We start from the raw sequence: 13,965 nt of genomic DNA, 5'->3' as shown, positions 1-13,965 counted from the left end.
ATGCAGTCTGGTTTTTTTCCCGGCGCTTGGACCTCGTGCCAAAAGTAAAACTTAGCCCGAATCATCAGAGCATCTTGATGTGAATTATGGATGAAAAACCAACCACCAAGTGTAATTCAGAAGCAAAACTGTACTTTCTATAATTAACATAATCCATGCAACACAAGCTCCACGGAATACTAAATTCAAAATCCTCAAGCGTGAAGCATTTAGTGGGAGAACTGAAAACAATCATTTCCTCCTGTTGAATAGAAAAACGGTTAATATTTCCTGAAATGCCATTTAGAATCAATCTCGTCATGCAGCAATATTGAGGACACACACACCCGGCTGTTTGCCTGTTGCTGCGTGAGCAGAAGCGTCTTCATCACAGATGCTAGAAGATGCTGGGAACTGGCAACTTGTTTATCGAACTCTGCTCCATCAGGCCTCAATATTAATTAATAATATTAATGTGATGCTCTCAGAAAAATAATATGAAGCACGCAGGCATAGTCTGTGGCTCCATTTCTGTTTTATCCGAATTAATTGCCAGCATTCCAATAGTCATTTACAACTATCTGAGGGCATGTAAGATTTATTGATGAAAGTTGTTCATTTCATAATCGGTCGATACACACCCAAAAAAAAATATATGCATCACTGACTTGTTTGATAATAATTAAAATGTTGACGAATTCAGATTATTTTTTCTTACATCCCACAAGGACATGGAGTTAAACAAACAGTCCCAGATAAACCACACAGAGGGCAATGATAGACAGTAACCCACAGAGAAATGAAGACCGTTGGTCGACTGAAGTTGTGTTCCTTCATCCAAGGCCTCTCCGGTCTCATCACCCCCATAACATCAATGAGTTCCCTTCATTATTAAAAATCCCCCTCAATATGCTCTTGCGTTGCAGTGAGCGGCTGAACCTCCAAAACCACTAAACCAGAGAAGATTAATAACTTTCTGTCTCTCGGTGTTTAGAGTGAACTCGGTCAATTAGAAAGCACTTTTCTACTTCATGCTACTGTGAAATGTCAGAGTGAATGAAACTATGCGATTCGTTTAATATCTTAGAAAGATCCAGTCACAGGTTTAAGGGCTTTAGCTTTTCTGGTTCCCCACCACATACAGTGCCTTGCAAAGGGTTAACCCCCCTTGGCGCTTTTACCACTCCAGTTGCTCCAACAAATCATATCATGAGAAATATCCTTGTGAGTTCAAGAGTTTAAAGTCTAAAATAGGATATCATAGACCTAAAACCTGCACACATTACTTGCAATGTTATCGTTGTGCTCGCATAACTTTAAAAAAAAAAGATAATAGGCGCTAAAGAGTTACAGACTACACTCATTATCTCCTCTTGCACTACAATCGAGGTGCCTGCACATGAATCAGTCTGTGGCAGCTGTGATCACGTGGCCAGGTGAATCAGCCTTCCTGTGCCAGGTTTCTGGGGCTGTTTGACAGGAACACATAAATATTCATGACTGGCATGAGAAGTACTCAAAGGGAAATGAGCACCATCTGATGGCAAAGAGTTGGCTTGGGGGGGAATAGAGCGGAAGGGAGTTGGGGAGAGAGAGAGAAAAAGGAAAAAATACACAATGCAGTTTGTGATTACGCGTCTCTTCACAGCTGCTATGGTCTGGCCTGGTCATCAGTCACTCAGGCAGCTACATTCAGTAAAACATTGGGTTTTTTAAGCAACTTATCAGCTAGAGAGCTTGAAAAATATTCAGGAGTAGTAGGGGAAGAAGAATCTCGTGTACACGCTTGACAATGTGGGAGTTTGTGCAGTGACTCTATAGTGATCACCAATGCATACGTCTCAGCGGTGGCAAGAAAAACGTACAAAAAACATTGTGGTTCGTCTCATCTGCGAAGGCCTGGGCTCACGCTCGGTTGTTGATTCAAGGCTCGAGCGGTCAGATAGTGGACCAGTGGGTTAACACGGCAGAACGGGCAATATTTCTTGGCACAGTTGCACTCACCTATCTCTCTCTTACTGAAGTACAAGTAATATGAACAGTAGTCGTATCTACAAGCAGTAAAAGAGCCAGGAAGTGATGGTCAGTGGACAAAAGGAGCACTTCCCTCCTTTGTTTACCGGGAACACAGAGATGAAGTCAACGGTTTCCTTTCCAAACCAACTTGTCTCTGGCCACAAACACTTGGGGCAAAGTTTAAATATAACTACTTAATGCAGGATGTCATAAAGGCAATAATGATATTTCTAGATTGGAGTCAATGCCCGAGTTAAAAAGGGACACCTACTATTGCTGCATCACCTTGCCATCATTACAACCTGTATCCAACCTAGATAATCCTTCTCAAATAAAATAAGTTTTATTGGCATGGCTGTTCTCCATCATTACGCTTTGTGAACGGGACCAGAGTGTCAGATGCGAGTGTCAGGGTGAGGCTCCTTGCTAAATCATTGAGAGAGAAAACAAACACTCAGAGAGACTCATCTCATCACAAGTTATCAGCAATCACCGTATGCCTGCTCCCTACCGTTCGGTTCCCATCTCCCACTTGCCTGATTAATATTTCAGAGAGGAACAGTCAGCTCTGCATTTGCTCATTCAAACTCAATCTAATAAAACTAATTAATAAAAAAAAATCTTGAAATTAAAGTCCTCTGAAACAACATTGCCGTCAGTCTGCAGCTGCATGAATATAGATAGACGCGTTTGTGTATATCCTGGCATGATCCCGCATCTGTGTTTTGGTACGACTGTGCAAATGCATGCCAGGCAGGAATATCATACATGATATGCAAAAAGGCGGGAGTCTTTTAGGGGAGCCAGTCACGTCTCAGTGGAGCTGCGGGAGCTCATGAGGTTACGTGATCTAGATTCATGGAAGCATGAACAGCAAATGCACAAGGGTAGTGATGAGACCATTAGCAGCACATTGAGGCTTTAAAAAAAAAGGAATCCATAGGATTGATGAAAGCATCTGGGGTCGAGTGGCACATTGTTTGTGCACTGCTGATGTCTTATCCATTTGACTGATGGGCTGACAGGCGCGACATTTACGACCCCGTTGATTGCCACTCGAATGCACGGCCCATTTGCCGTTCTTGTTAACGATCACTGGCCATATGGGAAATAAAATGACATGAGCATAAAATCATGCGACTTGATCCGACCTTTGAGCGGTGCACTTCGCCGTCATCATCCTCGCCGCCGACTCCAAGAATCTTCCGGCTCTTCAGGCGGCTTATCAGGTCCGTCTGACTGTGCTTCTTCATCAGAGGAGGGTGAGGTTTAGACGACATGGCGCACACACACCTGTCAAAGTGGAAGGGGAGATGCAGTTGATCAGGAGGAAAGCATGCTCATATTGTTGGATGATATGAATAATAGATGAAATAGAGTGTACAATAATTGTTTTAATATACAACAGTTTATTAAAAAAATAAAAATAAAACAGTTTTCCTCCATTTGTATCTCTCCACAGCACAAGTAGCAAGAGGTTTCTACCATAATACCAATAATCCCTTTAAAGACTTGATTTATGAAACACAATTACATAACACAAGTCAAGAAAATCCTTCCTCTTAAGTCAGACTGGAGGCAGGAGCCAGACATCCTCGATCCGCCAGGAGGCCAACAGACGGAAGTGCCCACTTAAAGAGCCAATGGAGCCGATAGTGACACAGGCTGTACACACACACACACAGACAGGTGAATGTAACTGGACTTTCTTAGGCCCGGTGCCAGTTTCATATTGTACCATGTTGTCAACACAACTAAATGCACCAACCGTTACTAGATACATTTAGCTCCAAATTGAAAATAATACTCTATGGTCTTTTTTAATTTCATTTTATTTAATTTGGCAGCTTTGTGCTTTAAGCCCTCAGCATGACTCGTTTGTATCCCCACATGCTGCTTGTGATTAAAGCAAACTAAAGCTACATGCTGCACAGCCAGCTCGGTTAGTTTTTTGTTGTTTTTTTAAGTCATGAAAAATGTATTTCACAGGATTTAACAATAAAGCTTTGATACCATTTCTACTAAAACATTTTTAGTAGAATTCAAGAGTCAAGAGTAGAGCCGATTATCACCAACACATTTATGACCCATACATTCACACAACCACGTCTTCAATGCACATAACTGTAGATGGCAGCCATTAACATGCCATCTATTTCCCTGCCTTTGTTGGCTGCCAACAGCGACAGCAGGATCCGCTGCTGTGGTCCTATTGATCTGCGTTAATGAATAGTGCCCGCGGAGTCAATGTGGACAAGCAACCGCCAAATCAAGAGAGAACCATCGACAACATGGTGTGACACACACACTAATACAAATAATTAAACAAGTATTTTAAGGAAGTGGACACAACTGTGAGAAGAGATCATTGTCCCCATGAAAGGGGTACAAAAATAAAAGAATAAAGTAACCCATGAGTACCAACAGGAAAACACAAAGTGCTCAGTTTTCAACCAATTAAAAGTCTTTCAGTTAAATGCATCAAGTAAATATAAATATATTTTTGAAATACAAAGCACTTGCTGCTCAAATGTAATTTGCTGCTTGTTTGTGCAATATTAAGACATTGATTGGCTAAATCATGAAGTGAAAATTGGCTTAATTGATAACGTAAATAAAAAACACATGCTGCAGCAATACTTGAACAGCATCGCAAAGCTGAAACTTTGCTCTCATCTCCCACTTCCATATTTCTGTCCAGCCAAATACATATTAAAGAAGGACCTAGAAATTGAGCCAATCAGAGTTCATTTAAGTCTCTTGTACATGTAGCAAGGTTTAACAACGACCCCAGCCCGAGCATGGGTTTGGAGGGGTCAGTGAAGGTCACACAGCATGTGCTCAGGTTGGTGCTTTCAACCCTTCTTCTTGGACTCCCACACAACACACTAAAAAAGGCACTGGACTAGTGGACTGCCTTTTATCGAGCCATCAGCAGGAAGAAAGAAAGTAGAAGGGGAACTTTGGCACTCATGCAGGCACTTATTTCTCACAACTGGGACAGGGCATTGGCTTGTGGAACAACCTTACCTAATTCAAATAAAAACAAAAGTACTCGTCTTCACATGAAATAAAACGCTCCATTAAAAGATTCATTAAAAGAAACTCGCTGCAATTGGTGTATCTTTTTGGATCCAATTATTCATTGCCTATGCATGCATTTCAGTATGAATACTGAAGCTATAGTTTCCTCAGCCCTACGGTCTTCATATCCCTCCTCCTCATGTGGTGCATATACAAAGCCACCACCTCTACAACCTCTCCACTCCACGAGAAGTAAACATCCTCCTCCCTGCTTTTGTTACCACATCATAGGGCTTAGTTGACAAGACATCTATATTACTGTAAATGATGTAAAAACTAAGGGCAATGGTATTTTGGCCCCATGAATGTTATCTGTGATAAAACCGTAAATAAGACACTGCATGTAATGATGGATCACACATATCACATAGCATGTCTCTATTTTAATCTCCTTAGCAGAGCTCTTGGCATGGCAGATAATGCGGATGCAGTTGCCTAGCAACTGATGGACCAATCACTTCTTAATTATTGAAAGCACCTTTCCAATTGAAACCACCTTTGATGATGAGGTGTCTGCGGAGAGCCACCCACTGATTCCACCGCCATTCTCCTTGCAGCTTCAAGTGATAGTTTAGGATAAATGATGAGTCTCTGATCAGTGTTCAGTCAACTGGAGACAAGAAATATTTTTCAAATGAGTGGCTTCTTGTCAGTATAAAAGACTTTAAGAGCTAGTTGCTCATACAGCATGTAATCTCTCACCTTAATGGCAACGTACAAAGATACATACAGAATTCCAAAGGACTAGACGCCGTATACAGTGGTGGTTAGGTTTGTTCTTACAGGACATCTCCAACTGGCCAAGAGCCCTTTTGAAAATTATATTAATCATGCCGTCTCTCTACTGAAGCACGAAGGAGTTTTTTCCCCAGTGAGAGCTCAGTTGGTGTGTATACATTATAGAGCATAGAGCTCTGGTCATCCGTGTGACGTGAGCTCTCTACAGGCGAAATCTTGATTTAAGACGCAATAACATGAACTAACATTTACAACGTTGCCAGAATCCGAATATTTCCACCAGAAGACCACAGCATCAGTGTTGTGTTATGATAAAGATAATGTTCTAGCAGACATGGGTCTGGAGTAACTGTTTACACTCCTTTATCACATCTTGTAAACAAATCATTATCGGAGGGAGTTTTTCCTGATGATATGAAGATCGCTGAAGTGATCCCCATTTACAAAGCCAACATTTTTAGAAAATGTCGTTTATAAACGACTGTACAGCTTTGTTGCAAAGCATAACTTGCTATACGGAAGCAAATACGGTTTTCGACCAAAGCACTCGACTGAGAACGCGGTCACTGAGTTTCTGTTTGACACCTACACTGCACTTGATCACGGAGAGAACACTGGCATTATTCCTGGACCTTTCTAAAGCTTTTGACACGATCGATCACTCAATACTTTAAAAAACTGAGCCATTATGGTGTTAGAGGTACGGCACTCGAGTGGTTTAGAAGTTATCTTCATGGTCGAAAACAATATGTGAAATACAAGGGGTTCAAATCAAAATCATATGACATAACTTGTGGAGTACCACAGGGTTCTGTATTAGGACCCCTGCTATTTATATTGTACACAAATGACCTTCCAAAAGTCTTAAAACGTGTTAAAAGCATCCTCTTTGCTGACGACACAACTATCTATATTTCATCGAAGGACCACGATAACTTATATCGAACTGCAAATGAAAATCGTATCGGATTGGTTCAAAGCTAACAAGTTATCTCTAAATGCACAGAAAACTAATTATATGCTAATAAATAAATCAAATAATCTCCCAGATCAAGATTTTAGGCTTGAGATTGACGGGGCTAATGTCGAAAAAGTCCAGTGCACCAAGTTCCTTGGTGTCTATATTGACGACAATTTGCGCTGGCATCAACATATTGACAGTTGTCGGAAGCGTATACGAAGCGGCACATTTGCCCTGCGCTCCGCAAAAAACATACTTTCAACAGAAAATCTGCGTTTATTGTACCACAGCCTTGTCCATCCGCACCTCTTGTATTGCAATATGCTCTGGGGATCCGCAGCTAGAACTCAAATTAAATGTATCGAGATTTTACAAAAAAGGGCTGTGCGGATCATCTGCAACGTGAAGAACAACGAACATACTGAGCCGCTTTTTAAGCAATTGGGCATTCTCAGATTTAACAATCTACATTTGTGTCAGACAGGAATTTTTATGTACAGATTTATGAACAATAATCTGCCCCACAATCTGTTACGTATGTTCACAAGGAACACAAATGTCTACAACCATAACACGCGGCTGCGTGGTGGCATTCATATAAATAAACATACAGTCGACATTGTATTTAAAAGCTTCATCTGTAGAGGTCCAAAGCTCTGGAGACAAATTCCGGACGAGGTCAAATCAGCATCCACCACCAAGGCATTTGGTTCTCGCCTTAAACGCCATCTCACTTCATTTAGAAAGTTATTAATATTGATATACAGCCTGGCGGCACAGTACAATAGAGGAAAGATATTTAAAATAAAATGTATACATAATTTGATGTTCGTGATATTATTTTTTTTCTAAGTTATCAGTAGTTCACATTTGCCTTTTATTATTATTTTTACTATGTCTCTTTCTTTTGGTTTTCTTTTTCCTGTTCTGGTTTTTGTTGTTGTTGTTTTTGCTTGCATTTAATTCCCAGTTGGAGACAAAGAGGGAAAAATTAGAGAAAATAGTCTCTAATTAATAAATTAGTGTGGGGAACAGGTTAGTCCCCTGGAGGGAAGAAGGAATTATAGCCCGGGAGCACAAACAATGAGTTATGGATAATATTACCGTTGATCCTTTGCAGTGGGAACTTGAAAGCTGCTGAACATAATTGGAAGGCATTGTGGGAAAGGCAAAAATTCCCTTAGATCTTCAGTAAGAAAGACATTTTGCACAAACAAAAAAAATTGCATCACATCAACAAAGCACTGTGTGGGTGTTGAGAAGCAACCGCAAACAAAATGTGTTACTCAAAATAAGAAAGCAGACGGTACAGCTGACTCTACACCTCCTATTTTCTTAAATTAACACGAGACACATTTTCCCGGTAGTCTCTAAATTCCCTCGAGCGCCCTTTTTGAGATATTTAGCAGCATCATAAAATGTCACCAAACACTTCTACCAGAATGTAAAAACGAGTGTGAGAAGTTCATGCTCAATAAAAAGCCCGTCCCTCGAGCCCACGCTCAACGAAACAGACCTTGGTAAAGGATTACCTCCCACGGTTAGTGGTAATGGTATGGATCTCCCAATGCCCAGAGGAATACTGGCGCTTCAGCATAGTATAACTAAACCGAGGACAGGAAGATCCAGTGTGTTGGGATCTGATGGAAAAAAGATCAAGCATCATAAACCGTGATATTCAAGATGGCGGCGCGCACGGACGCAGCGGCCCCTCTCTGTCCTGACCATTTGGTGTTTTGTTCTGTTTCTAAATGTTTGTGCAAAAGTTCGTCCAAAAATTGTTCGTCTTCGCCTCGTCTGTCTACGTCGGAACCCAAATATAGTCGCCAGGTTCTGTTAACCATCGGCAGGACCAAACTACACGGCACTCTGGACGCTGAACAAGCGGAAACACTCGCGGAGCACGGATTACTTCGCCGACCACACCGACCACACGGACTCGACTGCCACTCCTCCCCAGAAAGGAGGCGCCGCAAGCGTTGTGAGAGGAAGCAGAAGAGGGTAGGCGGAGGAACCCGAGCTAGGCTAGCGGCTAGGCCAACTCGTCCAGCCATACCATCCATTATCATGGCTAATGTGCGATCCTTGGACAATAAAATGGACCACATTAGACTGCTGCAGACGGAGCAGCGAGACGTGAGGAACTGCTGTGTGCTTATCTTCACGGAAACATGGCTAAACGACAACATCCCGACTCTGCTGTGAGACTGGAGCAGCTAACATGCTACCGGCGGACAGAGCCCTCGCTGATGGAGGGACAACTCGCGCGGCGGGTATGTGTTTACATCCGGGACGCATGGTGCCGGACGCTGCCGTGGTATGTAAACACTGCTCACCACTGGCGGAGTTTATGATCGAAGGTGCCGTCCTTTTTATCTGCCGAGGAATTTACGGCGATTCTGCTAGTCGCTGTTTACATCCCCGACCTCCAACAACAGTGATAGAAATGCGGCACTTTGTGAACTGTATCAGGCCATCAGCGAACAACAGACGGCTCACCCAGACGGCTTCACCATCGTTGCTGGAGATTTCAACCATGCAAACCTTAAGACTGTCCTTCCCAAACTACACCAGCATGTTGATTTCCCTACAAGAGGAGACAACATTTTGGATCTGGTCTACACAACCCACAAAGGAGCGTACAAGGCCTCCCCCCTCCCCCACATAGGTCTCTCTGACCACATCACCGTCATGCTAATGCCAGCATACAGACCCAGAGTGAAAGCCTCCAGACCGGTTCTGAAGCAGGTACGGGTGTGGCCAGAGGGGGCCTCCTGCGTCCTCCAAGACTGCTTTGACTCAACAGACTGGGGAATGTTTAAACAGGCAGCCACATACAACGACCACACTGACATTGGGAGTACACAGACACTGTTACTTCTTACATTAGCAAGTGCATTGATGATGTGACCCATGTAAAGACCATCACCACTGGCTAACCAGAAGCCGTGGCTAACTAGGGAAGTCCATCGGCTGCTGAGGACTAGAAATAGGGTCTTCAGAGCTGGGGACGAAACGGACCTGAAAACAGCGAGAGCCAACCTGTCCCACGGCATCAGGAAAGCAAAAAATTCCTACACAAAAAAGATAATCCGGCACTTTAAAGACAGCAGAGACACACGCAGCCTGTGGCGGGGCATTCAGACCATCACAGACTATAAACCCACGCCACAGAACTGCGACAGCAACATCTCTCTGCTAAACAACCTCAACAGCTTCTTTGCCCGGTTTGAAGCACAGAACAGCACTCGTCCACACAAGACTCCGCCCCCTCCCCATGATCAGGTTATGTGCCTGTCTGCTGCCAGCGTGAAGAGGACTCTCTCGTCCATCAACACCCACAAGGCAACAGGTCCAGACAACATCCCTGGTCGTGTGCTGAAGGACTGCGCAGAGGAGCTTAAGGACGTCTTCACGGATGTCTTTAATACTTCTCTGAGACAAGCTGTTGTTCCATCATGCTTCAAGGTAACCACCATCATACCTGTGCCAAAGAAATCCACTCCGTCCTGCTTCAACGACTATCGTCCAGTGGCACTGACCCCATAATCATGAAGCGCTATGAATGCCTAGTCATGTCGCATATCAAATCCATTCTCCCCACTCTGGACCCTTTCCAGTTTGCATACCGGGCCAAACGGTCCACGGAGGATGCAATCTGCTCTGCTCTCCACCCAGCCCTCACCCACCTGGACAAAAAAGACTCCTATGTAAGAATGCTGTTCATAGACTTTAGCTCAGCATTCAACACAATCATCCCACAACAACTAATCTGCAAACTTGACCAGCTGGGGCTCAACACCTCGCTGTGTAACTGGCTGCTGGACTTCCTGAGTGAGAGGCCACAAGCAGTACGTGTTGGCAACAACACCTCGAGCAGCATCACACTCAGCACAGGGGCCCCTCAGGGCTGTGTGCTCAGTCCCCTGCTCTTCACCTTGCTGACTCACGACTGCAAAACCAGCTACAGCACCAATCACATGGTCAAGTTTGCAGACGACACAACATTGATAGGTCTCATCACCAAGGATGACGAGACCCTCTACAGGAGGGAGGTCAACCTTCTGACCACGTGGTGCGGAGCCAACAACCTCCTGCTCAACAACAGCAAGACCAAAGAGATCGTTGTTGACTTCCGGAAAGGCCACACCCATCACCCACCACTGACCATCAACGGTGCGGACATTGAGCAGGTCAGCAGCACCAAATTCCTGGGGTGGAAATCAGTGAGGACCTCTCGTGGACAGCCAACACTACATCGCTGGCAAAGAACGCACAGATGCGCCTCTCCTTCCACCGGGAACTGAGGAAAGCAGGAGCCCCCATCCATCATGTGCACCTTCTACGCGGCACCATCGAGAGCATCCTGACCAACTGCATCACTGTGTGGGCGGAAGCTGCACAGACCACAGCAGGAACGCCCTGCAGCGCATAGTGAAGGCAGCTGGAAGGATCATGGGTGCCTCACTCCCCTCCCATCCCTGCAGGACATATACGACACCCCTCACCCGCAAAGCGACCTCGATTGTGAGTGACCCCTGCCACCCCTCACACGGTCTCTTCAGCCTCCTGCCCTCTGGGAGGAGATACCAGAGCCTCCGGGCTCACACCGCCAGGCTGTCCAACAGCTTCATCCACCAGGCTGTCAGGAAGCTGAACTCTCTCCCCATCCTCCCACTCCGTCCTCTTTCAGACTCACATGTCTGAATGCTGCTAGCACAATTTATGTTGTCTATATGTTTACATGTTTCTTACTATTTTTGCACTTTATGTTGTCTATGCACTTTATGTTGTCTATATGTTCACATGTTTTTTACTATTTTTGCACTCTATGTTGTCTATATGTTGCACAATTCACTTTATGTTGGACAGAAGAGAAACGCAATTTCGATCTTCTGTATGTTTGCACATATGGAAAATTGACAAATAAAACTGACTTTGACTTTGATTACAGATGTCAAAACTCACTAGTTTGTGTTGTCTTACTTCTGAAACAGACTACAGCTCCCCGCTGCTACTGAAGCTGTGGAGAACTACTTTTTAGCAGCATTTTGACATTTAATTTGCCACAATATTCTACGGCAGCCAGAAGATGAAGCTATTTGACATTTCCTCACAATCCCCCCTCCCCCCCCCCCCCCCCCAATCTCTCTACATCTACAAGGAGGAATGGCAGAGGTTCCCAGACATTGCACAATGCTGGCTTTCATGAGGCTCGGACTCGTCGCCATGACATTGACATTTGAGGTCAACATGCCAAGCTCTCATCATTGCCATCGTATAATTACGAAGCAGTGAGTAAAAGTAATCTGTACTTTAACTTGTGTTGGCTTATTGTGGTCGTAGCTGGAGAACTATTTGTGACAATTTGTAGTCGTCTTCCCAACTTATGTGTGGTGACCACATCACTGGGGAAGACGAGGGCACATGTTTTCCGTGACGCAGGCCGACATGACCGTCATGCAGAGGGAAAGCAAATTAGGTACTACAGGACTTCCCTTTGAAGTCTGTGAGTGCTCAGTATTTCCACAACAACCTATGATACCGACAGTACAGTGACAAAGGGATTCACTCAGTGCCTCCAGCAAGTGCTTAGAACAGCGATTCCCAAAGTGTGGGCCGCGGCCCACGCGAGAGGTCATTTACATTAAATAAATAAAATGTTTCTAATTTTCAATTTTGAAAAGTTTGAAATTAATAGAAAAATATTTATGATTTAAATTACGTGTTATTCTTTTATCTGACCTATGTTTCTGACCGCCAAACAAAACAATGTCAAATGGGGCGCCCTCTTGTAGTATTAAAGTAAATATATATGAGCTCCGGAGAAAATGGTATACAAAACATACATTGTCGGTTAATACATTTTTAATCGGTTAAATTCTGAAGGTCATTTAATCATCCCTTGTTTATGTTTTGATCAGAGTTGTGATCAGCGCCGCCGCTCCCATAACGCGCACGACGCGCTGCGCGTAGGGCACTCGAGTCCTGAGCACCACAAAATAGGCACACAAAAAAATCCTCATAGTTATAATAATTATAATGCCGATATTATTTCAGTCTAGAAATATTAGGCGCCTTTTAGGCATGTATATCACAAAACAGGCAGAACAAGAGATATATTTAATGGCTCAGCACCCCCCCCCCCCCCCCCCCCCGTTAACACTTCTCGGGTCGCATCACTCTGCCGTGATGCGCGACGACACATCCGCGCACACAGGTGAACGCACTCTCACTATCACTAGCACCCCTGATGACTGATGAAATGAGTCCATTTATCCCTCACAACGGTTAGAACCGATACTCTAAAAGCACTAAACAATATTCATGCCAACAGTTTGTAAACACTGCTCCGGGGCGTAGATTTAAACGCTGCAGGGCAAATGCAAAGCGTTGACATGTGGCCTGTTACATGCTGACAACCCTCGTGCTGGTGTATAATGATGTGCATGAGTAGATTGTCTTAGTTAGCATTTAATTGAATAATTTACTTTCCAACTCGTTAAGATACCAGAGCGGATGGGATAACAGGATTTCCAATACAACGTCTGGAAATGCAACCTCAAATTTGATCAATCAACACCCCCGATGACAGCATTATTATGTACTGCCACCACTTGTACTGTAATGAACATTAGATTGTGCGGGTGTTAAAAATACAGCCTCTCATGTCTGCGATATGAAGACCAGAAATACAAACGCAGGAGAAAACTACTGCCACATGACACGTCTTAGGTTGTGACTTTTCTCTGGTGTGGCCTGCGTGCTGACACATTTAGTTGACCGACATCGGCACCGATTCCAGTGATCTGCACATTATATTATTTAAATAGAGAGATCAATCCTGTAGAAGTATCCTGCCGTCCAGGGGTGCTGAAACTAATATATTTTTCTTAAAATCACCTAGAGTATAGGTTTCACTGCCAAACAGATGCTGGCTCTGATGGTGGAAATTACAAATGGGGTTTCATTGTGGCGAAAGGGCAGACAGAAAGCGTTGCTCATGACAGCTGCTGATAAACAAAGGACAATGGAGAAGGCAGAGAATTCCATTCTCGAGTCAGAACAGGCCACCAATGCGGAGCCTGGAAACTGTACTCTAAAACTCAGAGAACATCTGTCATATAGAATCAGTGGATTATTGTGCCAAATCCACCAGATTAATGCTCTTTAAATCCTCTGGGGAC

General features: G+C 43.9%; 1 protein-coding gene across 2 annotated transcripts in view; it reads right to left on the bottom strand.

Moving 5' to 3' along the window:
• tp53i11b (tumor protein p53 inducible protein 11b) overlaps window positions 1-13,965 on the bottom strand; it is a 32,600-nt gene that overhangs the window by 6,763 nt on the left and 11,872 nt on the right. For both annotated transcript variants that reach the window (XM_056416546.1, XM_056416545.1), the window contains exon 3: window positions 3,147-3,288. In XM_056416546.1, the coding sequence (XP_056272521.1) occupies window positions 3,147-3,275 (129 nt within the window). In that variant the 5' untranslated portion in view covers window positions 3,276-3,288. The remainder of the gene's footprint in view (window positions 1-3,146; window positions 3,289-13,965) is intronic.

The sequence above is a fragment of the Pseudoliparis swirei genome, chromosome 6 (genome assembly GCF_029220125.1).
Source record: "Pseudoliparis swirei isolate HS2019 ecotype Mariana Trench chromosome 6, NWPU_hadal_v1, whole genome shotgun sequence".
NCBI classification, from domain to species: Eukaryota; Metazoa; Chordata; class Actinopteri; order Perciformes; family Liparidae; genus Pseudoliparis; species Pseudoliparis swirei.
The sequence above is the reverse complement of the archived record's forward strand: the minus strand, read 5'-3'. Positions and strand labels throughout refer to the sequence as shown.